Raw genomic sequence first — 27913 nt, 5'->3', positions numbered from 1 at the left:
ACAGTAAAGACACTTTAATTACTGACCACAGAACATAATAAAATAAAACCGTACATCCGAGACAGGAAAATATGTTTGAATCCACTTAAACTTAGTCAGATGTGGCCGTAACTCCTGGTCAGTAACAGCTAACAATTATGAGCCACAATTAAATCACTTCTTAAAATGGTTCCAGAAACAGAACGCGTGTATATCACAACTAAATGCTAATTGTAATTCAAGTTCAACAAGTTTTTTTGTTTATATTACCAGATGTTATTTGTTTGAGATGAAGCCACATCCATCATATTTACCATTAATGTAATGAAGGTTGGAAAAAACACATTTCTATACAATATTTACATTCAGTTTTCATGTTATTATGAAAAGAAACAGCCATCTTAAAGCAATGCAACCAAATACTGTAGCTTTGCAATGAACCAAACCTTCATTAAGGTTATACACTGTTTTGTGTTGGTTGTACTTTGGTAGAGGGGTGAAGCACGGGGCGTGGAAGAAACTACAACATTTTGAACTATTGATTATTTGACCTTTCCTAACAATGGCCTTGGCGACAGGATTAACCTTTAAGTATTTGTTCCTGCGAGCTCAGGTCGAAGTTGTACTCCAGAATCTCGTACAGAGTAGGATTGTACCGGTTGCAGTTTTGACTCACATACTGGTGCATCTCAAAGAGGACTCCTCTGGCTCTGGCTCTGGCTCTGGCTCTGACTCTGGCTCTGGCTCTGGCTCTGAACTTTGGTAGAGGGGTGAAGCACGGGGCGTGGAAGAAACTACAACATTTTGAACTATTGATTATTTGACCTTTCCTAACAATGGCCTTGGCGACAGGATTAACATTTAAGTATTTGTTCCTGCAATGATTCCAAGCAAATGTCTCCATTGTCAATATGTGCTGCTTTTCTTTGTCTCATGTGGTAGTAAATATACGTTTTAGACAGAACACGTGAAATAAAACATCGTCTTGGATTTCAGAAGGCTAACGACTCATAATGCCAATGTGATCACTACAGGAGCAGCGATGTTAATCTATCATCACGTCTATGTCTACAGGCATCAGTTCTCGGACAAACACAATGTCATCGTCATCGTTTAGGTCTACTTCGATGAATTCGTCTTTGGGCTCTTCTTTGCAGACGGACTGCGAAGATTCTGTGATCTCAACAGGCAACTCGATCACTTTGTTCAGATAGTCTCCCTTTCGGCCGTGTTTACCCGCTATTGCGATGACCTGAGAGACGATGGACCAGGCGGACTCTCCTTTCCGATGGTTCTGCGAGCTCAGGTCGAAGTTGTACTCCAGAATCTCGTACAGAGCAAGAATGTACCGGTTGCAGTTTTGTATCACATACTGGTGCATCTCAAAGAGGACTCCTCTCGTCAGCAAATGCAAGTCGAGTTTTGTTTTGGGTCCTTGTTGCGGTCGGATGTTTAGGTCTAACCCTATTTCTTCACAGATCCGATAGCTGAGGATCTTTTTCTCAAAACCTCCATTTAAAGCCTCCCTTTTTGGCTTCACATCTTCTGAATCCAGACCCTGCTGGTGGTTGGATATTGGTGGTTCTGACTCTGGCTCTGGCTCTGACTCTGACTCTGGCTCTGGCTCTGACTCTGACTCTGGCTCTGGCTCTGGCTCTGGCTCTGACTCTGGCTCTGACTCTGGCTCTGACTCTGACTCTGACTCTGGCTCTGGCTCTGGCTCTGGCTCTGACTCTGACTCTGACTCTGACTCTGGCTCTGGCTCTGACTCTGACTCTGGCTCTGGCTCTGGCTCTGACTCTGGCTCTGGCTCTGGCTCTGGCTCTGGCTCTGGCTCTGGCTCTGGCTCTGGCTCTGGCTCTGGCTCTGGCTCTGGCTCTGACTCTGGCTCTGACTCTGGCTCTGACTCTGACTCTGGCTCTGACTCTGGCTCTGACTCTGTTCTGACTCTGGCTCTGACTCTGACTCTGGCTCTGACTCTGACTCTGGCTCTGACTCTGACTCTGGCTCTGGCTCTGATTTTGGTTCTGGTTCTGGCTCTGCGTGGCCATTCAATGGGACGAGGTCATTCTTCCAGGTAACTAAACCCTTTGACGTGATGCTCATTCTTTTCTGTGTGCCGTACCATCTCTGGATCACCTGCATGGTTTCTCCGCTTTGCAGATCAAGATCAAAGTTGTGCTCCAGAATGTCGTAGACTATCCTGTGGGGCGAGCTACACAACTCTCTGACAAACATGAATATTTCAATCATGGCTCCGTTGGTTAGGGCCGCCAAATCCATCTTCTGGCCTGCCGGGCGTGCGTCTGTGGACCAAAGGATAAGGCCTAACTGTTTACAAAACGGATGTGAATCCATATCTTCCACCCGGTTTGAATCCAAGCTTGTCTCCTGGAGCGTCTCAACTTCTGGTCCAGTTTGAAAGACGCTGGTCACATCAACCATGTTGTAAACTTCCAGGAACTGAAAGAGACTGTTTAGAAACTCGGTGTTCTGCCTGTCAGGGTGGTTCTGCAGGAACTTCTCTTTAGACATCAGATAACTTAAAAGGTTGTGCTCATGATAATGATCTAGGATGACCAGGTTAAAGTTCATTTCCAGAACTTCCAAAAAGAATCCGCGTACAGTCTTTGACATAATTTTACCGAATTTATAAACCTCCCACAACGTGTTGTTGGTGAATAGTTGTAGATCCAGGCTCTTCTTGTTACACGAGCCCACGTTAAAGTCTAAACCTATCTCTCTGCTGCGGGCAAACTTGTCGTTTAATCTGCTAGACTCCAGGATTTGTTTTGAGCGAGGAGCCCTCCTCATCCACAGCTTTTGTTTGAGAGTTTTAACTTTCGTGTCCTCATTTTCTTCTTCAATATACAGATCTGAGACTGCTTTCACAGTTGTGTGTTTTGGAAGAATCTTAGGCAAAACAGGGTTGAAGTTATAAGTCGGAGGCTTCACTTGAGAGACAAAAACTTCCTCTCCTTCCTGCTTTACATCCAGAGAAAAACTTGCTTCTGATGAACAACCATCAGACACCATGTGTTCCGATGCTGCCTCCGACTCAAACTGCATTTCCGTATCACAGTCAACCGGGCACCGGTAAGACAGGTCACTATCCGGACAAACATCAGCGTTAACATCGTCAAGTCTCAGCGTTTCCCTTCGCTTACTTGCCACAAGCTCTTCCAAGTTATGGTAATCTGGGGCTTTTCGCTTCCTTCGCATCGGCTCCAATGTCTTGATTTCATAAGTCTCCTTTTGGAAAGCCTCGCTATCGTTGGTTCTGAAGCAGGCGTTCTTCCTCCCCAACTGTTTGGGTAGTTGCAAACTGAAAAATGTGTTATCAAACTTTGTGCCGAAGTTTTGCTTAATTAAGTCGTGAACTATCCCGTTGTGCGTTCCGCAAAGAACTCGCGAAAAGTCGAGCAGTTCAAACATCACACCGTTGGTTAGTGGATTTGGGTCGAGTTTATCTTTGGGTGCGTCTTCTGGTCGTACAAACAGAGACACACCGAGGTCTTCACAGTATGGGTAAGATCTAGCCTTGACTCGTAGTCCTCCTGGTCTCTTCATCATTGACGGGACTTCACTGATCTCCGTCTTCTGAGGTTCTGCTGACTTCCTGCTGCCATCAGTCAATACCGAAGTATCAACCATTTTGTTTCTTTTAGGGTAGTAGCGTCCGGGCTGCTCATTTGCAGTGATCTTGACTGAAAAGCTTATGTCTGGTAGCGAGAATTTATCTTTATGTCTTTGATGAGTTTTCATCCTGATTCTATTCTTCACTCCTTTTATTTTATTATGAGCACGCCTCGCGTACTCGTAGTACTGCTGATCATTGTCCAAGTCTACGCCGAGGTCAAAGTTGAAGTCCAGCATTTCCAACAAGAAATACATCTCGGACTGCGTCACAGTTCTTGCAAATATGCAAAGCTCCAGCATCACAGCGTTTGTGAGCAGCCTCGGATCCAACTTGTCCTTCCTTTCCAACGCTGCATTGAAGTCCAAACCAGCCTTCACTGATTCTGGGAATGGGACGGTGCCTTTCTGCTGCCGAACCCCGTGGTGGATGCGGCGCTGCCAGATGTATTTATCGATGTTCTCCATGCTGACATCAAAAACCAAAATGTAAATCCTCTTTTTGTTTCCTGAACAACATCCTGAGAACTTGGGTCTTTGCAGAGGAAGACAAGACACTTCTTTGGTGTTTTAGAGCATCGTCTGCTGCGCTTTCCAGTCTGTGGGACACAAAACAGAGTTTGAGTTAGTTAGAGACTTTGAAAACATAAAACCTTTTACACCTAGATGTCACAACAGCTCCGTTTCTACCAAGATGTTTAAGAAAATGGTCCCACTGCAACAAAGCTATTTCGCTACCCATTTAGGTTTTGTTTTTTTCGTCCGTGACCACGACGCCATCTGTGATCGATAAACTTGTGGACAATCATCCCTCGCTCAACGCCTCCTGTACCCAGTCCCGGACTGGCCATCGGGAGGACCGGGGGATTTCCCGATGGCCTGTCCTGTTAAGTGGCCTGCCTCACACAGGGGGACAGGCTGTCTACATGATGTGGTCTGCCATACACAGGGGGACTGGCTGTCTCCATGATGTGGTCTGCCTCACACAGGGGGACAGGCTGTCTACGTGATGTGGTCTGCCTCACACAGGGGGACTGGCTGTCTACATGATGTGGTCTGCCTCTCACAGGGGGACAGGCTGTCTACATGATGTGGTCTGCCTCTCACAGGGGGACAGGCTGTCTACATGATGTGGTCTGCCTCACACAGGGGGACAGGCTGTCTACATGATGTGGTCTGCCTCACACAGGGGGACAGGCTGTCTACATGATGTGGTCTGCCTCACACAGGGGGACAGGCTGTCTACATGATGTGGTCTGCCTCTCACAGGGGGACAGGCTGTCTACATGATGTGGTCTGCCTCACACAGGGGGACAGGCTGTCTACATGATGTGGTCTGCCTCACACAGGGGGACAGGCTGTCTACATGATGTGGTCTGCCTCTCACAGGGGGACAGGCTGTCTACATGATGTGGTCTGCCTCACACAGGGGGGCAGGCTGTCTACATGATGTGGTCTGCCTCACACAGGGGGACAGGCTGTCTACATGATGTGGTCTGCCTCTCACAGGGGGACAGGCTGTCTACATGATGTGGTCTGCCTCACACAGGGGGACTGGCTGTCTACATGATGTGTTCTGCCTCACACAGGGGGACAGGCTGTCTACATGATGTGGTCTGCCTCTCACAGGGGGACAGGCTGTCTACATGATGTGGTCTGCCTCACACAGGGGGACTGGCTGTCTACATGATGTGGTCTGCCTCACACAGGGGGACTGGCTGTCTACATGATGTGGTCTGCCTCACACAGGGGGACAGGCTGTCTACATGATGTGGTCTGCCTCACACAGGGGGACAGGCTGTCTACATGATGTGGTCTGCCTCTCACAGGGGGACTGGCTGTCTACATGATGTGGTCTGCCTCACACAGGGGGACAGGCTGTCTACATGATGTGGCCTGCCGACATGGCCACTGTCATACAGATCATAAATCAAAGCCCTTGATTGGTCTCTGTGTGTCATTCAAGCTCGGGATAACCTCAGCTCAGGTGAGGTTAAGGACTCTGAGTGTTTAGATTAACTTAGTCTAAGTTCTCTATGTAAACACATATTTCCATTTGAGGGGGTAGTGATTAGTAAAATATGCATGAATACATAAATAAAAAGTTAACTAGGTGAAAAAAGGTAAGATACACTTTTAAAACTTGTTGAGAGCTAAAAACGAGTCTTTGCTGCTGCCTCAAAGAGGAGCAGGGGGGAGAGGAGGGAGACATGAGAGGCTGGTTCAGGAGCACAGACACACTGACAACTATAAATTAACCAAAAATAAATAAATAAACAAGTTTCAGTGTTTTTTCATATTGGAAAAGGTATGTTATTGGTTACGGCCATGATTGTATGATTATTGAAAAGTATACAGTTCTGTTTAATATAGGTGTTTCCATAGATCTAGTCTCTTTATTTCCCCCTCAAAATGCACCAGATTGATGCATTTAACTCCAAAAATTAAAAAACATGTCCATATGTTTGTTTGTGGGTAGTAGATTTAAACGATAGGGCTATCACTATGGGCCCTGCCTGTACCTGTTCGCTCTGCCTTCGCGTGAAGGGTCTGCTAACAAGCAAGGTTAATGTTAATGTTGTTGCACGTCACCTCAACCCCCCAGTAAGCGGACATGAAACTATTCGCAAAACTATAAATAATAATCTAAGTTATTGAGTTTTTAGCATAATACTTCAGAATCTTAAAACCCCTTAACGTTTGTATGCAATTGTGCTAAATTCAACACTGGAATCAAGCAAATATTAATATGTTTGCATGACATTAGTTATTTATATTTTGATATCACTTAATTATACGTTTAATACATTTAAGTCAAGCTAAGGTACATGTGATGGTAGCTAGTTAGTGCTCTTACCTGTGAGGCCTCCTCCAAACAGCATTATAACCAGACTGTATCATTAAAACTAAGTACCAGTTCTAGATCCTTGACTTTCGACAAACAATTCAAAAGACAAAATATATTTAAAGACCAATCTTTATTTGAATGTACCTCTTAACCTGAGATATTAGTTATACAGTAATAGTATTGACAATCTAAAAAAAACTGAGCAACTCAACGGTTAACTTTCTATTTCTTATTGTCTAAAGCATTTATTATTTTCATTTTCCCCCTCTCATATTCAGTGTGGACGGATTGAGACAGCGTGGTGTCCAGAGGGCTGCAGAGACTTCAGGGAGAAACCTCTGTGTGATGGACGTCCTGTCTGTTGGTTTGGAGAGGACTGAGGGTCTTTCCTCTGCGAGGAGGACCAGGCCTGATGGAGGAGCCCATGCTGGGCAAAGCTGACACCAACTGCACAGGCCTAGTCTGTCACTTTATTTGACTACATGTGCTTACTTATACATTTAATAGGTTTACACCTTCTGTCCATATGTGCTTTTTATTTAAAACATTTGATTAACTTTTGGTTCACATTTCAATAAATTGTATTTGCACTCCTTTTGTCCATTATTCTTACTGAAAATGTTAGATTACACATTCACATCTGACTGAAGATTGGCCCCATTTATTTGTGACGTTGCAAACTCTGCGGTACAAGGCACAAGTGATGTGAAGCTCATAAAGTGAGGCGAATAGGAATAATCAGCTGATGGAGTCGAGATGTGGAAATAGGTGCATTCGATCAGCTGACTATGTTTTCACAATAAAAGTAGTTTCTTAGTGAATGTCCTGTCCTGTCTTAAAATCTCATAACATCAGCTCTTAATGTTCCTCTTGGATGTTCTTCTTGACCCTCAGAGAAGGAGAACATGTCGTGTCTTTCCTAACAAAAATGACAGGAAACATAACACATATTATTGCAGAACAAGTGTGTTATTTATGAAAGCGGTGTGTTTGTGTGTTTAGGGGCTGTAGATATAATTATTTTGTAATTGTAATGTTTTTTTTCATTTCAACAGTGAGCTACAAAGACAATCAGATTATGAATGAACACTATGAAGTTCATCAACATTGAAATATATGTTATTATCCAAATAATATTTAACTGTTATCAAAACGTAGTGCAACTGTAGAAGCTTCAGGGGTAGACATTAAGGGTAAAATGTCACTGGCCCTCCGGGCCGGTGGAAATTGTATTATCACTGGCCCCACCATTGTAACCACTGGCCCGGAGCATTCGTCCACCAAAAAAAATCTACTAATAAAGAAGAAAATTAACACATTTGTTGCAATAGTAGCCTAATTTATGCACTAACTACATTATTGTACTACAACATTTGAATCATCAGTTCTTCCTCATTTTCCTCAATTGTTCATATTTGGTTTATTAAAATAATGATATTGTGGTCATTGTTAAAAAATGTCTGCTATTATTATGAGTATTATTATTTGTATAATGCACTTTCTGCCTTTCTGTCATTAGGAGTTAGAAATGTAATGGCTATGTAATTGATTTGATTAAAACCTTCATTATCCTAAACTGGTGGGACATTTCGCCAATACCTTTATATTGTCTACTCTTCACTTACTTGTCAGCATAGGTCTGCATTGATGTACAGAGCCGACAGAAGACCTTGTTTATATTGGCATCATATTGAGAGGTGCAGTGACGCGTCCTAAAACCAGGAAGTAAGCTGCTGGTTCCCTCGACAAAAAGCAATGGGATTTCTCCACAGGGTTTTGGAAAATAGCTGGAAATAAGATCTGTGGAAAACAAACCTGTTTGATAAATGCACGTTTTGTTCAGCCGGATAATCTCCACATGTCTACCCTACTTTTATAATTTTCGAATCATAAATCTAATCGATAGATTATAAAGGGTTTTAGGACGTGTCACTGCACCACTAGAAGCCAACTCCATTGATCAAGCTGGCTGAAACTTTCTCTCCCTCTTCTTCTCATGCTCCCTGTCACTGTCCTTTAACTCCTCCGGTGACTTTCTTTTATTTGAAGATTGTTTTTGCCCGGCTACCGCTGGTATTAAAAACATTTTGGCGAATGGTTAGGTGGCGCGATAGTCTGTAGTGAAGTAGCGCGCTCCCGCTCACGGGAGCCTGCTCGCGCTGTGCTCCGCAGCAAACAGCTGTTTGCTTTCCCCCTAACTACGACAGTTGAGTACAGTTAGAACGATATTGGCAGATTCAGATTTCACGGATCATAACTCATGAACAAAATGTTATTCAGACACAAATGACGTCTCCTAAGTACCGTGGTAAGGTTGACAACGAACTACAATCACATGTTGATAAAAAAAAGCCAATATGCGCCGTCCTCCATACTGGACACATTACATTGGTCTCTATCTGCAGCCGGAAAAGAAATGAGTGCTCAGGGACCGTCTGCAAAGTGCAACTCCGAAAAAAGAGAATACAATAATATTCAATAATATTCAATAGCGTCACTATTATACAGTGGAGTGCTTCCAAACTCACTACACTCATAAATAGTCTCCTGGTGGTTGGACTACAGCAGAGAGTTTGGAAGAATTTGCTTTTGAATAATTTTGGTGAATATTTATAGTGTAAAATCTTCAATAAATATGGTATAATCTTCAATAGCGTCACTATTATACAGTATATTTCTCCCAAACTCACTACACACATCAATAGTCTCCTGGTGGTTGGACTACAGCAAAGACTTTGGAAGAATGTGCTTTTGAATAATTTTGGTGAATATTTATAGTGTAAAATCTTCAATAAATATGTTATAATCTTAAATAGCGTCACTACTATACAGTATATTTATACCAAACTCACTACACACATCAATAGTCTCCTGGTGGTTGGACTACAGCAGAGAGTTTGGAAGAATTTGCTTTTGAATAATTTTAGTGAATATTTATAGTGTAAAATCTTCAATAAATATGGTATAATCTTCAATAGCGTCACTATTATACAGTATATTTCTACCAAACTCACTACACACATCAATAGTCTCCTGGTAGTCAGACTAAAGTAGAGAGTTTGGAAGAATGTGCTTTTGAATAATTTTGGTGAATATTTATAGTGTAAAATCTTCAATAAATATGTTATAATCTTCAATAGCGTCACTATTATACAGTGGAGTGCTTCCAAACTCACTACACACATCAATAGTCTCCTGGTAGTCAGACTAAAGTAGAGAGTTTGGAAGAATGTGCTTTTGAATAATTTTGGTGAATATTTATAGTGTAAAATCTTCAATAAATATGGTATAATCTTCAATAGTGTCACATTTATACAGTATATTTCTCCCAAATTCACTAAACACATCAATAGTCTCCTGGTGGTTGGACTACACCAGAGAGTTTGGAATAATGTGCTTTTGAATAATTTTGGTGAATATTTATGGAGTAAAATCTTCAATAAATATGGTATAATCTTCAATAGTATCACATTTATACAGTATATTTCTCCCAAATTCACTACACACATCAATAGTCTCCTGATGGTTGGACTACAGCAGAGAGTTTGGAAGCATTTGCTTTTGAATAATTTTAGTGTAAAATCTTCAATAAATATGTTATAATCTTCAATAGCGTCACTATTATACAGTATATTTATACCAAACTCTCTACACACATCAATAGTCTCCTGGTGGTTGGACTACAGCAGAGAGTTTGGAAGAATGTGCTTTTGAATAATTGTGGTGAATATTTATGGTGTAAAATCTTCAATAAATATGGTATAATCTTCAATAGCGTCACTATTATACAGTATATTTCTACCACATTCACTACACACATCAATAGTCTCCTGATGATTGGACTACAGCAGAGAGTTTGGAAGAATTTGCTTTTGAATAATTTTAGTGAATATTTATAGTGTAAAATCTTCAATAAATATGGTATAATCTTCAATAGCGTCTCTATTATACAGTATATTTATACCAAACTCTCTACACATAGCAATAGTCTCCTGGTGGTTGGACTACAGCAGAGAGTTTGGAAGAATGTGCTTTTGAATAATTTTGGTGAATATTTATGGAGTAAAATCTTCAACAAATATGGTATAATCTTCAATAGCGTCACTATTATACAGTATATTTCTACCACATTCACTACACACATCAATAGTCTCCTGATGATTGGACTACAGCAGAGAGTTTGGAAGAATTTGCTTTTGAATAATTTTAGTGAATATTTATAGTGTAAAATCTTCAATAAATATGGTATAATCTTCAATAGCGTCACTATTATACAGTATATTTATACCAAACTCTCTACACATAGCAATAGTCTCCTGGTGGTTGGACTACAGCAGAGAGTTTGGAAGAATGTGCTTTTGAATAATTTTGGTGAATATTTATGGAGTAAAATCTTCAATAAATATGGTATAATCTTCAATAGCGTCACTAGTATACAGTATATTTCTACCACATTCACTACACACATCAATAGTCTCCTGATGATTGGACTACAGCAGAGAGTTTGGAAGAATTTGCTTTTGAATAATTTTAGTGAATATTTATAGTGTAAAATCTTCAATAAATATGGTATAATCTTCAATAGTATCACATTTATACAGTATATTTCTCCCAAATTCACTACACACATCAATAGTCTCCTGATGGTTGGACTACAGCAGAGAGTTTGGAAGCATTTGCTTTTGAATAATTTTAGTGTAAAATCTTCAATAAATATGTTATAATCTTCAATAGCGTCACTATTATACAGTATATTTATACCAAACTCTCTACACACATCAATAGTCTCCTGGTGGTTGGACTACAGCAGAGAGTTTGGAAGAATGTGCTTTTGAATAATTTTGGTGAATATTTATGGTGTAAAATCTTCAATAAATATGTTATAATCTTCAATAGCATCACTATTATACAGTGGAGTGCTTCCAAACTCACTACACACATCAATAGTCTCCTGCTGGTTGGACTACAGCAGAGAGTTTGGAAGAATGTGCTTCTGAATAATTTTGGTGAATATTTATAGTGTAAAATCTTCAATAAATATGGTATAATCTTCAATAGCTATTATACAGTATATTTCTACCAAACTCACTACACACATCAATAGTCTCCTGGTGGTTGGACTACAGCAGAGAGTTTGGAAGAATGTGCTTTTGAATAATTTTGGTGAATATTTATGGAGTAAAATCTTCAATAAATATGGTATAATCTTCAATAGCGTCACTAGTATACAGTATATTTCTACCACATTCACTACACACATCAATAGTCTCCTGATGATTGGACTACAGCAGAGAGTTTGGAAGAATTTGCTTTTGAATAATTTTAGTGAATATTTATAGTGTCAAATCTTCAATAAATATGGTATAATCTTCAATAGTATCACATTTATACAGTATATTTCTCCCAAATTCACTACACACATCAATAGTCTCCTGGTGGTTGGACTACAGCAGAGAGTTTGGAAGCATTTGCTTTTGAATAATTTTAGTGTAAAATCTTCAATAAATATGTTATAATCTTCAATAGCGTCACTATTATACAGTATATGTATACCAAACTCTCTACACACATCAATAGTCTCCTGGTGGTTGGACTACAGCAGAGAGTTTGGAAGAATGTGCTTTTGAATAATTTTGGTGAATATTTATGGTGTAAAATCTTCAATAAATATGTTATAATCTTCAATAGCATCACTATTATACAGTGGAGTGCTTCCAAACTCACTACACACATCAATAGTCTCCTGCTGGTTGGACTACAGCAGAGAGTTTGGAAGAATGTGCTTCTGAATAATTTTGGTGAATATTTATAGTGTAAAATCTTCAATAAATATGGTATAATCTTCAATAGCTATTATACAGTATATTTCTACCAAACTCACTACACACATCAATAGTCTCCTGGTGGTTGGACTACATCAGAGAGTTTGGAAGAATGTGATTTTGAATAATTTTAGTGAATATTTATAGTGTAAAATCTTCAATACATATGTTATAATCTTCAATAGCGTCACTATTATACAGTATATGTATACCAAACTCACTACACACATCAATAGTCTCCTGGTGGTTGGACTACAGCAGAGAGTTTGGAAGAATGTGGTTTGGAATAATTTTGGCGAAGATTTATAGTGTAAAATCTTCAATAAATATGGTATAATCTTCAATAGCGTCACTATTATACAGTATATTTCTACCAAACTCACTACACACATCAATAGTCTCCTGGTAGTCAGACTAAAGTAGAGAGTTTGGAAGAATGTGCTTTTGAATAATTTTGGTGAATATTTATAGTGTAAAATCTTCAATAAATATGTTATAATCTTCAATAGCGTCACTATTATACAGTGGAGTGCTTCCAAACTCACTACACACATCAATAGTCTCCTGGTAGTCAGACTAAAGTAGAGAGTTTGGAAGAATGTGCTTTTGAATAATTTTGGTGAATATTTATAGTGTAAAATCTTCAATAAATATGGTATAATCTTCAATAGTGTCACATTTATACAGTATATTTCTCCCAAATTCACTAAACACATCAATAGTCTCCTGGTGGTTGGACTACACCAGAGAGTTTGGAATAATGTGCTTTTGAATAATTTTGGTGAATATTTATGGAGTAAAATCTTCAATAAATATGGTATAATCTTCAATAGTATCACATTTATACAGTATATTTCTCCCAAATTCACTACACACATCAATAGTCTCCTGATGGTTGGACTACAGCAGAGAGTTTGGAAGCATTTGCTTTTGAATAATTTTAGTGTAAAATCTTCAATAAATATGTTATAATCTTCAATAGCGTCACTATTATACAGTATATTTATACCAAACTCTCTACACACATCAATAGTCTCCTGGTGGTTGGACTACAGCAGAGAGTTTGGAAGAATGTGCTTTTGAATAATTGTGGTGAATATTTATGGTGTAAAATCTTCAATAAATATGGTATAATCTTCAATAGCGTCACTATTATACAGTATATTTCTACCACATTCACTACACACATCAATAGTCTCCTGATGATTGGACTACAGCAGAGAGTTTGGAAGAATTTGCTTTTGAATAATTTTAGTGAATATTTATAGTGTAAAATCTTCAATAAATATGGTATAATCTTCAATAGCGTCTCTATTATACAGTATATTTATACCAAACTCTCTACACATAGCAATAGTCTCCTGGTGGTTGGACTACAGCAGAGAGTTTGGAAGAATGTGCTTTTGAATAATTTTGGTGAATATTTATGGAGTAAAATCTTCAACAAATATGGTATAATCTTCAATAGCGTCACTATTATACAGTATATTTCTACCACATTCACTACACACATCAATAGTCTCCTGATGATTGGACTACAGCAGAGAGTTTGGAAGAATTTGCTTTTGAATAATTTTAGTGAATATTTATAGTGTAAAATCTTCAATAAATATGGTATAATCTTCAATAGCGTCACTATTATACAGTATATTTATACCAAACTCTCTACACATAGCAATAGTCTCCTGGTGGTTGGACTACAGCAGAGAGTTTGGAAGAATGTGCTTTTGAATAATTTTGGTGAATATTTATGGAGTAAAATCTTCAATAAATATGGTATAATCTTCAATAGCGTCACTAGTATACAGTATATTTCTACCACATTCACTACACACATCAATAGTCTCTTGATGATTGGACTACAGCAGAAGATTTATAATGTATTATAACATATTGTATATACAATGTTACACATTGTATATACAGTATGTTATATATAAATTAAGACATGAAACAACTTTTTCATTAGCTATGAAACAGTAAAATGGTCACAATCTTATGAAGGACCCAAATGCAGCACTCGAGAAACCAAACCAAGGAGTATTGGTAATGATCTTTATTTGTAATAATACCAGAGCAGAGGGATAACAGAACAGTATCAGCCGGATGATGGGCAGGCAAACGAACCAGAGGACAGCGGGAAGAAGTTGAGTCAGGGCCGTGCAGAGGGTCAGGGAGCAGGCGAGGCGGTCAACGGAGGTACAGGTAGGATCAGGGATCAGGCAGAGCAGGCAGGTCGGGGACAGGCAGGGTCGGAACGGGGTAGGCAATCTAGTAACACACGCGTGAAAGACTAGCATGAAGGCAAAGTACGATCTGGCAACGGGTGTGTGTCTGGTGAGGGTTTAAATACTGGTAGTAAAGCTAATGGGTGCAGAAGAGAAAGACAGTGAGCAAAAACGTGTGTGTGTAGTGAGTTTGGTAGGAATATACTGTATAATAGTGACGTTATTGAATATTATTGTATTTCCTTTTTTCGGAGTTGCACTTTGCAGACGGTCCCTGAGCATTTGTTTCTTCTCCGGCTGCTGAAAGAGACCAATTTAATGTGTCCAGCTCAAAAGGACGGCGCTTATTGTTTTTTTTTTATCAACATGTGATTGTAGTTTGTTGTCAACCTTACCACGGTACATAGGAGACGTCATTTGTGTGTGAATAACGTTTTGTTCATGAGTTATTGATCCGTGAAATCTGAATCTGCCAATATCGTTCTAACTTTACTCAACTAACAAAGACAACCGACTCACGGAACGCTATGTTGTAGCGTTGATAAAAGAAACAATTTAACTAAATTGCTAGTCAAAATACCAATACCACAGGACATTTGGTTAAAAGCAATATTTTTAGTAGGCTACGTTATGCTGGCCCGGGTTGTCTAAATAGTGCTTCCGGGCCAGCGGGCCATTTATAATGTCGAGCCCTGAGCTTGCTCTGTTGTCTCACTGAAAGAATAACTTTTACCACGTTTTATACAGACAATATTGAGAGATAAATAGTAGCAGTTCTCACTATGTGTTAAATATCTTTGCCTTCAATACATTAAATTAGAAAGCTGACAAAGTCATATTGCTTGTTAACATCTAAATGTAACCTTTTGCATGGAAAAACCCCTCAACTTAACTGATGTGTAGGTGATCTAGTATTGTTTAATGGAATACATATCAGTGTATTAAAGTCAATACTTCATTCATTTAAACCAATATCTTTCTTGATTTTTTGTACAGTATGAAAAATAGAGTATTTGTACCTGTGCTGAAGTTCACTGCTGTGAGGAGTCCAGTTCTGTCTCTCACTCTCTGGTCCAGCCTGTCTGCATCACCTGGACACCTTAAACAAACAGATATATATGTAAAGTACCATGTGTACAAACAATATAACTGATTCTCTTCTGTTGAACATGTTGGATTGTGTATTGTCCGAGTCAGGGTCCTTTTTATTTTACTGTAACTTTGGAAGTTGTGTTACCAATGCTTACTGTTTATTTGATACCCATTTGGTAATGCAATTAATAAAAACAACAAGGTTTGGGTTCGTTCTTCAGATGACTGTGACATTAACGTGTAAGCTCAATAATGCTCCAGATCAACCAACCATATTGTAATATCTAAGTAATCATCTTGAAATATGACATTAATAATTGTAATATGCACACATCTTATTGTGAGGTTGATTTCACATACACTACTTCAACGTTAGCTTGTCTACATACTTGAGCATAGCCAATTTAAATTAACCTTAGCGATGCATACAGTTCCTACCTACATAATAAAATATCTCTCTAAGTTACAAGGATGACCTTATTTTATCAACCTCAAACAGAAGCCGTTTGTTCTACAGTATTATCCCACTTAACGCTTAACAATTGTCTATTTCGTTTTAACCTTTATATATACAGTCTATGATTTTAACTTGTAGGCTACGATTAGCATCGTTAGCACCGATGTAGCTACCACTAGCTTACATGCTAAACCAAGCCTTAACATTCATTACGTAGCCGATTAAAATCATTAACACATAAATAAGTACTCGATTTTCACTTACCGCATGCACCGTCCGCAGAGCGAGTCACAATAGTCCGATATATAAGCATGAAGAACAAACAACCACGGCCGGCTTCAAGTTGTGTTCCCTGGATGAGCTGAGCAGGCAGAGTCCCTGTAGCTTCACGGAGCAGCTAGCAGAGAGACGAGAAGCTAGCAGCAGCAGTCACTTGACAGAGCCGTCACTCAATGTGACCACGCCCTAATTTATGCAAACACTTTAAGACCTAATATAAATAAAAGGGTCGTGTTAGAAAACAATTCACTCACAGATCCATAATCATGAAGGTGGAACCTAACTATATTCATAATAATATGTATTGCATCCAGGGGTAGAAACATGTTTTTTTCTGCTGTAAAGTTGGGCATTTTAACATGGGGGTCTAAGGAAATTGCTCCTTTCTGCAGCCAGTCCCTATAGGCCAATATATGAACTGCAGTGTGTGGAACTTCCGTATTGGCGTCCCGGCTCTTCCCCAGAGTTTGCCGCTTGATTTGTAGGGACATTTTATCTCTACCACCCCTTTGCCACAGCAGGTACATCTTGCTATCCCATCTGGCGATGATCCAAGATGTGGCTCAGAAGGTTGCACTACTAAGCCACATGAGCTGATGCTGAAATCTGGATGGCTTTGGGACATAAATGCAGTGTAGGCTTGTCTTGCCGTTTCCTCCATGTTTTGACCCCAGAGCACAGATGGGACATTTAACTCTGTTTTGTTGTACTGCATTATATCATTTAGGTATGTTTTGCTGATCTTGTCAGTTGTAGCTGCATGGTGAAATGTGGTGCTTGTGATCCGACCAGCCCTATAGGTTTGCCACTCATTTGACCATGACTGTTTCCGTGTCACAAATTCCAGTTTCTCACATTGTTGAGGTTGTAGTGTAGTTTTTAGTTTGTGAAATGTATCCTCACATTTCACCTTCATTTCCTGTGGTGAGAGTTCCCGGAGTGTTGCATCAAATAAAGCAGTCAAGGGCTCAGGTAAGTCTGGATGCTCCTCTGAATCAGTGTCAGACGATGCAGTGTCCGTGTTACTGTTTTCCAGGCTCGTCAGCACTGCAGCACCTGGGTCCACATCCCGCAGTTCCCGGATGTCATCATCTGTCAACACTGATAATAGAGCAACAAAAAGACACAATTAGTGTGCTGCATAATGTTCACATTTTAAGAATAATGACTGAATTATTCTAAAACCAGACCAAGCTGTAGATCACAAACAATCGAATTTCTAGAATCAGTAATCTGAAGACAAAAGGACAGACATATTCAAACTAACATAACAAATGATACTGAAACTATTCAAACTGAGCGTGTATGTTTACAAAAAGTCATGATGCCACGTTGGTCTGTAGGTCTTTTCATCTCTGCATCACCAAGTAACACCTTTCTCAGGCTACATTATGGTGTCAAAACACTGAGGAGAAATCCTGAGAATTAATTAAATGCACTATGGCAAAAGGAAACTTATCTCGGCTCTGTCAACTATTACATGCCTCTGGGTGTGATACTATTCTTCCTAGCAGATGTTGAAGCTGCTGGAAGTTGCCTGCCAAGCCTCTTTGGTTTGTGGAAGCTGATTTCCCTCAATGGAGCTGGTCTGACTTCTTTCCTGCTGATGTCTTTCCACATGCACACTCTAGAAGTAACCGCTGCTTTCTCTGTCCTTCCCATCCTAACATAGAGCTCAACTTTGAATAATATTGCAGCTGCATGGCTGCAGCATGACCCAAGCCTGAAATTTCACAAAATCATAATAAACATACTGGGCTTGAAAGTAACATTTGCTCTCAGACAAATCTCGGCTCTGGCTATGAAGTAGGTAAACATCTAGCTTACTAGACATGTGAGTAAGTATCCTAAGCTTAATCAGGTTTTGACTGTAACTGAATGATATTGGCTGCTGACATTTTCAACCCTGTTGTCACTGTGTTCATGAAAATGTTAGTTTCAAACCCTGGTTATGATGAGAAAGTTACAGGGCAAGGCATACGATTTTTGATATGGAAAGGAGAGTAATAGCCAGCTGAAAGGACAGTAACACACCCCTGAACTGTTACCTACAAACCCACAACACCAAATAATAGGCTACTTACCCCGCCATACAGGTGCAATTCGCTGTGAGGACGTCGTTTTCTCGTTGGTTGATTATAACCCAAGCCTCATACATCGTTGTCTTGTGTCCTTGTCTTTGACTAGGGAGAATTTCTGATCTCAAAATACAAAACTCTGAGTCTATGTCATGGTATTTGACGTTCTGTACATGACCACAGACAACGTATTCGTAAGCATCCAGTGACTTATAGGCTCGTAATTTCTCTCTGGTGTACACGCTCGGTTTCTCAATTAAATAGGTATCTGGCCACTGTATATTCGGCCACTTGCTAACGTCTTCAACCCACTCATCAATAGAACACGGATCTGGAAGTCGGTAGGGGTGTAACGGTTCACAAACATTTCGGTTCGGTACGTACCTCGGTTTTTAGGTCACGGTTCGGTTCGGTACGTTTTTGGTACAGCAGAAAAAATTATCACAAAACATAACATATTTTTTTAATTATTATTAAACTGTGAATAATGTATTCACTCAAATAAATACAAAATATAATAAAATAAACATTAAGGTGCAGCATTTCGATCAACTGAAATAATCTGTATTTGAACTTTACTGTACTAGTACTCACAAAACATAAACTATTAGTTTTGGGTTTTTAATTATTATTAAACTATGAATATTCACTCAAATAAATATAATAAAATAAACATTAAGGTGCAGCATTTCGATGAACTGAAATAATCTGTATTTGAACTTTACTGTACTAGTACTCACAAAACATAAACTATTAGTTTTGGGTTTTTAATTATTATTAAACTATGAATATTCACTCAAATAAATATAAAATATAATAAAATAAACATTAACGTGCAGCTTTTCGATGAACTGAAATTATCTGTATTTGAAATGAAGCTCAGCGCAAGTTCAGACAGGAAGACCTATCACTCCGTATTGCACGTCATGGCAATACTCGCTCCTTTCACTAGATGACAGAGAGCGCCACTCCTTAGCCAACCTATCACTTCCCTCCATTCACAAGCCTAACTATCGCACCTGTTAATCCCTCTATATATGCTCTCCCCTTTTCTATCAGCTGTCTTTCAGGTGTCAACGCGCAACCCTCCTCCACCCCTTCGCCTCCTGCTTCCAACTCAGGGCCAAGCTCAACCTTCTCCCTTCCAACCGGACCTAACCACTCATCACCATCACCAGTGTCTAGACCCGGGAGGGTTCATCGGAAACGGTTCTTTCCCTTCCCGAATGATATCCTACAAAACCTGGGCCTAATCGCCAAACACCATTCTGTTCTCTTGTTATAAACTGTCATTATGTTTCATTTATATAATGAGACGGATAATAAACATGTATTCCATACATCACGTCTCTCCTGATTGAACTGTACTGTACTAGTTCCTAAGCAGCCAGTTTGACATAATGACTTGCTTGTCATTGTATTTTCATGTTTTTTTAAAGAAAGATGAACTTGTCCACATGGCTGCTGAAAGGGCAGATCTGCTGGCACTAGCAATGTCTCCTGCTGTGGAGAACACCCTCTCTAGGGACAGAGGTAGCAGACACAGCCAGGTAGCGCTTTGCTACCATGGCAACATAAGGATATTTGCCGTTTGCAATAGCTTTGGCTCGGTCTGAACTTGTTGCGAGTGGTGGAGGCTTAAATGCTAGTAGGAGTTGGGTTTGCACTTCAGTCTTTTGGTACCGGTGATATTCACGTTCGGGTGATGCCTTTTCAAATGAGTGTGCACGTTTGATGTATTGCCAGCCGCGTAACCAATGTTAGTTGAACAATGCCGACAAACAGCTTTGGTTCGGTCCACCTGTCTTTGTCCGTCATCCTTGTACGTAACTGCGAAACCAAAATTTTCCCAAACCGGAGACTTCAATGGTGCTGGAGGATTTTCGAGCTCAACTTTATCTGCGTTCGCCATTTCCACAGTTCCTCAAATTACTAACCCAAATATATCCAGTCTCTGATTGTGTTACGTTATTATGAGAGTGCTCTCATACTTGTTTGATTCTGAAATTATATTTTTATAAATATATGTGTGTGTATATGTCCGTATCTGTGTTATTGTCTCATTATACCGCACTGTGAATGAATCAAAGTAAATATAGAAGTGGTCATGAACACATCTGTCCATCAGACAGAGGGCTGCTGTGCCTCCTGTCATCATTAATGGACGTCTCTTTAAAATGACCTCTCAGAGGAGAGGAGTTCTCATTTCTCTAACCGCCTGCTGCTTCCACTCCTCTCTCCTCGGTTCCCCTCCTCAGTCCTCCGCTCGCATCTCCTGTGGGCGGCACCAAGTCTTGAGGAGGGGAGTCGAGGATAGGAGTCGAGGAGGGGAAATTTGAGTATTGAGAAACCTCTAAGGCAGGGGTCGGCAACCGGCGGCCCACGGGCCGCATGCGGCCCTTTAAGCCCTCTGCTCTGGCTCCCTTGAGCTTAGACAAAAATAAGGAGGAAATAAAATAAAAGTATTTGTAGGACTATTTATATTTTGTTAAATGGTTGAAAATGTTTCGTATCTTGTATTTTGAGGTGATACTGTGACACATAAATAAAAAACAAAACGGTTTTAATTAGGTCAACTAAAATATGCGTCACATCCTGCGAGCGCCTTTTCTTGGAGGCGAATAACCTGACCCCCGGCTAGATGAGCGAACTATGGATAAATCAAAGAAAAGTACCGGAGGAACACAGGATTTAATTCTGCGTGGACAGAGTTGTCTGCTTTCACAGCAAACGATGCTGGTTTACCGGTATGTCTGATAAGTAGAGAGAAGTTGTCAACGGTGGTGCAGCCTTTACGTATCGAGGAACAACGAGGGAGAGGAAGACAGCTGACGATCTTCAGTCATAATTCAATAGGGTATGTCATTTATTTCAGAAAACACTTGTTGTTATATTCCATGGAATGCTCTTAACGTCCCGATAGCAATGCATATATTAAATGCTTTGACAATAAATACATACAAAAATTAATCTCTGGAAGCCGTAGCGCTCTAAAAAGCACGACCAATCATCTGAGCCGGCTAAAGTAACTGGATGGCCTACCTGCCTGTCAGCCTTCCATCTGTGCACAAACTTATCTCGTGCCCTCATTGGTCATGTGCGCGTTCGTGTGTGTTGGAGGAGGGGCTGTGAGAAAGTCTGACGGAAGAGGCATATTTTTTCCGGTTGTGTATTTTCAAATTCTAGCGCACTCAAGCTGGTTTCTCCATTCTTACCTACCCTACCTTTAACTCTTTTTAGGGTGCAGCTATATGTTTTATTTATTTCAAAGTGGGCCCATTTTAATAATATTTTTTTTCCTTCAAATGTGCAGAGGACTCCCCAAGTGCTGTGTTTAATTTATTTTAAAGTAGGCCTGTGTATTATTTGTAATTCTCCTTATTGGAGTTCTTTGTTTCTTATTAGAGGTTAACAGTTTTATATCATGTAATAAATAGCCTAATAAATGCAAACAAACTGTAGTTTTTGTCTGATATAACAATAAAAAACTATGAAATATGTTTTGCGGCTCCAGACAAAAAATGTTTTTGGAAAAAGGAGCAAAATGGCTCTTTTGGTCAAAAAGGTTGCAGACCCCTGCTCTAAGGAAAGCCCGCCGGCCTTCCCTCCCAACGATTTGATTGGTCGGAAGGAAAGCCCGCCGGCCTTCCCTCCCAACGATTTGATTGGTCGGAAGGAAAGCCCGCAGGACCTTCCCTTCCGACCAATCAAATAGTGCGTGACACTGCGGCCCAATCCCAAACCACTCCCTCGACCCTACCCCTCGACCCTACCCCTCGTGACGGAGTGAATTCCGTCTGTAGCCACACTCGCAGCTCAACGAGGCTCCTCCTGTCAGATGGAGGGAGTAAACACAGCAGCAAGCTTTGGGACGGCCTCCCCTCTCTCCGGCAGAAACAGGAAATGCCGTAACTGTATGTAACAACGGTTTCAAATCAGCTTCTCTTAGACAAAAAGTTTAAATGAATAACTCAAATAAAACTCCAAACATCTTTCATTGTGTTTCAAAGCTCTTTTAGTTTTAAACCTGATGTTTATAAGCTTTATAAGCGTTTTTGCAACGGTCTGTAAATATACACAACTTTATAATAAAATGCACAATTTTACCTTTTTCTAGACTAAACACAGGTTTGATCCTAAGTTAAAAACACATGAGGTCATCATGAGGTTGTTAACATCGCAGTTTATCAGAGGATGTTTGCTGGAACTACTTGTAAACAGCGTGTTTCCTGACGGACACACACAGCGTGACTCCGGTCAGGTAGAGACCGGCATAGACATATAAAGAGTAGACGCCGCATTGGCTGCTGGGGCGCAAGAAATACGGCCGCCATCTTGGACCGGTCATCCTACAGACATTCTACCCATAGACAGCAGAGGTTTCAAGATGCCAGAGCACTGTGCAGCATATTGCTGTGCAAATCGGCGGACGATTGCGAACAGGGGTCGGGGGATTACTTTTCACAAGTAAGATTCAACATTATAATTGGTTGTATTTTGTAAATAGAATATTATTGTACTGTATTGATGCCCGCCAGCGAAATCGTAGCCAGCAAACATTATGTCCATGGCCAACTGAGACTTTATAAATCGCTGCTGTAACAAGTGAATGTCCCCGTTGTGGGATGAATACAGTAAAATCTAATCTAATCTATCTAGGAAGAAGAAGGAAGAAAATAAGCTTGACCTCCTTCTTAAAATGTTTTTGTGTTGACTCTCAAATCTCCCGTTTTTATTTTGAAGGTTTCCCAAAGACAAAGATATGAGAAAGAAGTGGGAAGTTGCTTTGAGGAGGGAAGGGTTCACTGCAAGCGAGTCATCCGTGATTTGCAGTGAGCATTTTAAGCAGGACGAGTTTGACAGGACAGATTGTCCGACTCAGAGATGGTGTTATTCCCTCCATCTTCAGCTTCCCGGTTCACCTCCAAAGAGTAGGTGTATCATCATACGGTTACTGTGTGTGTGTGTGTGTGTGTGTGTGTGTGTGTGTGTGTGTGTGTGTGTGTGTCTGTGTGTGTGTGTGTGTGTGTGTGTGTGTGTGTGTGTGTGTGTGTGTGTGTGTGTGTGTGTGTGTGTATGTGTGTGATTCTGCTTTTTCATTTTAGCCAGAAAAGGGCAGGACTACGTCTACTTCCAGAAAAGCTGAAGAGAGCCTGTCTGTGGCCCCTCAGGACGACCCAGAAGCTTCAACCTCACACTCACAACCTCAGCCTAATGATGTGAGTATTTCTATTTTCAACATCATTCATAATGGTCCTAGACAAAGTAAAATCTCTCTTGTTTGCTGCCACTCATATTAAACACACTCACAAATAAACACATACACACACAATTGAAGACATGTTGAACATGCATTCCTGGCACACACACACACACACACACACACACACACACACACACACACACACACACACACACACACACACACACACACACACACATGATGCTGGCAGTGGCTTTGACAGGTGATGACTATAAGAAATAATGTGGGCCATACTCTAGTTGTGTCAAAGTGATGTGTGTGAAGTGAAACATCACTCAAACCATGTTCATCCCTCTTATAGGATCATAGCTATGTCTCGCCTGCTTCTCCTACTGCTCTTAAGGCCAGACTCAATGAAGCTTTAGCAAGAGTGGAGAGTCTCGAGCGAGAGAGGAAGAATGCCATGGCAAGAGAAAAGAGGGCAGAGACCACAGTGAGGAGTCTTTTGGGGGATTTGAGGGAAAAGAACCTCATTAATGAAGAACTCAAAGAGAGGCTTGATTTCTACTCGGGTAAAATGAAATTAGCACTTTGAAATTCATGTACATCTTACTCTTACACTCTTTATTAAACTCCTTTGTTATTATATGAAGGGGACTTATTCATTTTTTCTCATACAATTTCAGATCTTCAAATAGACTTGAAGGCAAAGCAGGGCCATGAGTACTCCAAGGACCACAGAGAATGTGCCCTCACACTCCATCTACATGGTCCAAAGACATACAAATACCTCAGAGAGACTACAACAAAAAGGTAGTCTTAATGTTGTTCAATTTCATTTTTGGAAATTACGGTTGCAAGTACGTTAAATAGCTACTTCTCAATTTTTTTACAGGTGGCTGTGTTCGGTGGATGGCAAGCCTGGCCTGAACAAGATGATGCTGGATATGCTGGAGAGAAGATGCCAGGAAGACCAGGCTAAACATGGATGCGTTTCACTCATGTTGGATGACATGGCCATCAGAAAACATGTGCAATATAATCCACATAACCAGTCAATGTCTGCTTTTGTCGACATGGGTGATGGAAACAATGAGACCGATGCTGCTACTGAGGCTCTTGTGTTCATGGTGGTTGGCCTACACGGACATTGGAAGGCTCCCATTGCATATTACCTGACGAAGTCTTTGTCACCTGAAACACAAAGGGTCCTAATCTAAATCTAAAATCTAATCTAATCTATCTAGGAAGAAGAAGGAAGAAAATAAGCTTGACCTCCTTCTTAAAATGTTTTTGTGTTGACTCTCAAATCTCCCGTTTTTATTTTGATGGTTTCCCAAAGACAAAGATATGAGAAAGAGGTTCTCAGTCATGCTTTGGAGGGAGCCGCATGCACGGGGCATTCGGGTGTCATGAGCAACTTTGTGTAAATATGGTTTGGGCGGGGTGGTGTCATGTTCTTGTGTTTAACTTGAACATTTACATTTTTTATATAGATGTAGAAGTACATTTTCATTTTTTATGACATAGATATTCATTTTTACTGATATATAACTTCTGTCTATGTATAATGTATTATTGTTTCTTCATTTTTCAACTTATTAAAATAGCTGAGTATAGGCCTACACAATATGCTTCTCTATCATATATAGACCATTAGTGTTTTTTTATGTGTGTGTGTGTGTGTGTGTGTGTGTATATATTATATATCGTGTGTCTTTTGCAAAATACCTATCATACATAACATAGGCTATCAAATACCAGAATATTCTATTGCTGTTAAGCCTACTATGAATATTAAAATACGCCGAATCATGTGTCCGGTATCATGCCTACATATATGACGTTTGCAGAAACCCCCCCCCGTGAAAATCAGTTTTGTATTCAGCGAGTTATGATTGATAAAATGCGCTGACACTTCATTGCGCCTGCCAGACTGAGTGGAGCGGGTGACCGGTCCAAGATGGCGGCCCCACGGCTCGTCAGCGCCAATAGGCAGCAGCGGTCGATGCGGCGTCTACTCTTTATATGTCTATGGAGACCGGTCTCAAGTCAGCATCGCTGCAGACTCGCTGTTTGAGGGCTCGATAGCCCACTCCCCCTCCACACCGCTCCACACTCGTTGCTTTGGAACAGCCCTCAATATGGCGGACCCTCCGCGTGAACGCGCAAACGGAGGGGTAGGGTGTAGGGGGCGGTTTGGGAATGGGCCTGCATCTCACATACACAAGTTGCCTTAGCGACAAGAGGCAGATATGAAATCTCCCTTCTACACAATATAATATTTGCAAGTATGGAGTAGTGGCTGATGTTTTAGTCAGAAACAGGTAAACTGTAGTGTACACGTACTACTAATAACTTGAGTGCGAGTAAGTTACGTATTTGCACTGAGACTGTATATCAACGCAGCCTCTGTCGGTCTTCTCACTCGCACTTTCTCGCCACATCTGGCCGAACAATTAAACCTAGCCAAAGTAGCTAGATAGCATTACACATAGAGCTGCTAATGCTATCAATATAATGCCGATTGAAGAATGATGGTCACAGAAAAGAGTGTAAGCTACATTAAGTTAAGATAAAATAAATATAATAAAAAAGAAGAACGGCTTAAAGGAAAATAATTGTCATCCAGGCAGCTAAACTCAAACAATAGTTAGCTGTTCAACATTGGCATAACATATGTATTTAAGTTTAAAAATATGTATTTAGACCCCTAGCTTGCTCACATTATGACAATATATCTGCTCACTTTGTTAAAAACGTTTTGTTTCTGTAACTTACCTACAGTTAGCTCTCCTCCGCTGACATCCTCCACCGCAGCCAGAGGTGAAATGGCAGTTGGGACATTTGATGGACAGTTGGAAAATGATACATTTGAAATAACTCACCCGTGATTGGGCAGGACAGTGCCCAATGTTAGCCCAGTGTTAGTCATGTGTTCACTATGTGCATTTTAATTTGTTCTACCTACACACGTGTGTAAAATAGTTCAGAAATGACACTGAATGTGTTGAATTGCCTTTGACACAGCAGTGTGTTAAAAAAAATTACACATTCATTCTAGGAGTGTAATACTTTTACAAACACTATGGTAATAATATGCATTCATTATGACCATATTACTATAGGAGTGGTCTATATGTGTTCAAAAAACAACTACAGAAACACTATATATTATACTATAGTTATAATATTTAAAATAATATAGGAATACTACGAAGATCTAGATACATAGTATTACTATTGAAATATTATAGGGATACTATAGCTAGTAAAATGGCACTACAGAAAAGACTATAGTAATACGATAGCTGGTGAAAAATACTATAGAACTCTACAAACTTACTATAGGATACGATACAACTCTTATAGTATACTATAGTAATATATAGTTCATTTTCGTAAGGGCATGTCCGCGATTGTGGCCACCCCTTAACAAATAAAGTAAACAACGTAACAAATAAACAAATCTAAGCTTTTGTATTGGTTGTAATTTACATGGATACATTTGAATGGTGTGCAATGTCCTATGATTGGGTTAAAATGTACATATTCTTCCTGTTATGTCTGCCTGCTTTATTTTACCTTATGCAAAGTGACCTGCTCCATCGAAATCAGTCGCATTGACCCGAAGACACATTTTGAGTTGTATACACTGTTGGAAAGAGGAGATTCCGAGCTTTCTAATGATATCAGGATTGTTTTTATACTCCAAACATTAAGCAAAATATGTCACATTAGCGTATATAATGACTAGAGTCATACTTTTTAGAAAAAGGCCTTCAAAGTGTCCTCTTCTCTGGATCGATCTGATTGATTATTAGCGGAGCAAATGATCAAAATACTACGGAGGGAAGATATTTTCGTTTGGATTACTGGTCTGGGGGAAACTCGCGAGTGTGTGTGTATTCGTGTGTTTGTGTATTTTGTGTACACCGGCTGTTGTTATGCCTGCTGTCACGTTAAATTACTCCGTTCTCCGCTTGTAATTATGCCGAAGCTTCAAAGTTGTATTTATCATCTGAATTTGCCGATAAAGTATAATATTCTGAAAGCCAAGACTTTGTTTGATTGAAATCAGATTAAAAAACAAACTGTAACGGACCCTGCCGTGTTATCTATGATTACTATACGCCTGACACTCATAATTTCAGTGGGAGGGAGGGGGAGCGGCGCTGTGGAAGAGCAGAGTGGCACGTGAGAGGCGAGCTGTCATCTTCCCTTTACAACAGGGGTGGGGAACCTTTTTCCTCTCAAAGGCCATTTCAAATGTTTCAACATCCTCCGAGGG

At 40.1% G+C, this 27913-nt stretch overlaps 1 protein-coding gene and 2 long non-coding RNA genes across 4 annotated transcripts; 2 read left to right on the top strand and 1 right to left on the bottom strand.

Moving 5' to 3' along the window:
- LOC117458547 (uncharacterized) lies at positions 1-26459 on the bottom strand. 2 transcript variants are annotated; one of them, XM_071205544.1, is made up of 2 exons: positions 26408-26459; positions 1-4214 (listed from the first exon to the last, which is right to left on the bottom strand). In XM_071205544.1, exon 2 carries the CDS (start codon positions 4081-4083, stop codon positions 1516-1518), a length of 2568 nt encoding a protein of 855 aa, XP_071061645.1. In that variant the 5' UTR covers positions 4084-4214; positions 26408-26459; the 3' UTR covers positions 1-1515. The 2 variants fall into 2 exon arrangements, with proteins under 2 accessions (XP_071061645.1, XP_071061644.1); XM_071205543.1 differs by having other exon boundaries at positions 26404-26454.
- On the top strand, positions 22801-23790 carry LOC139435093 (uncharacterized). The gene is made up of 3 exons (XR_011644368.1): positions 22801-22886; positions 23163-23350; positions 23525-23790. It is a non-coding gene; the product is annotated as an uncharacterized lncRNA (long non-coding RNA).
- On the top strand, positions 24099-24957 carry LOC139435092 (uncharacterized). Its single transcript, XR_011644367.1, has 3 exons — positions 24099-24194; positions 24309-24435; positions 24518-24957. It is a non-coding gene; the product is annotated as an uncharacterized lncRNA (long non-coding RNA).
- Positions 26460-27913: the final 1454 nt, after the last annotated feature.

This window comes from Pseudochaenichthys georgianus, chromosome 14 (genome assembly GCF_902827115.2).
Source record: "Pseudochaenichthys georgianus chromosome 14, fPseGeo1.2, whole genome shotgun sequence".
Classification (NCBI taxonomy): domain Eukaryota; kingdom Metazoa; phylum Chordata; class Actinopteri; order Perciformes; family Channichthyidae; genus Pseudochaenichthys; species Pseudochaenichthys georgianus.
This window is presented reverse-complemented; position numbering and strand designations above follow the sequence as displayed.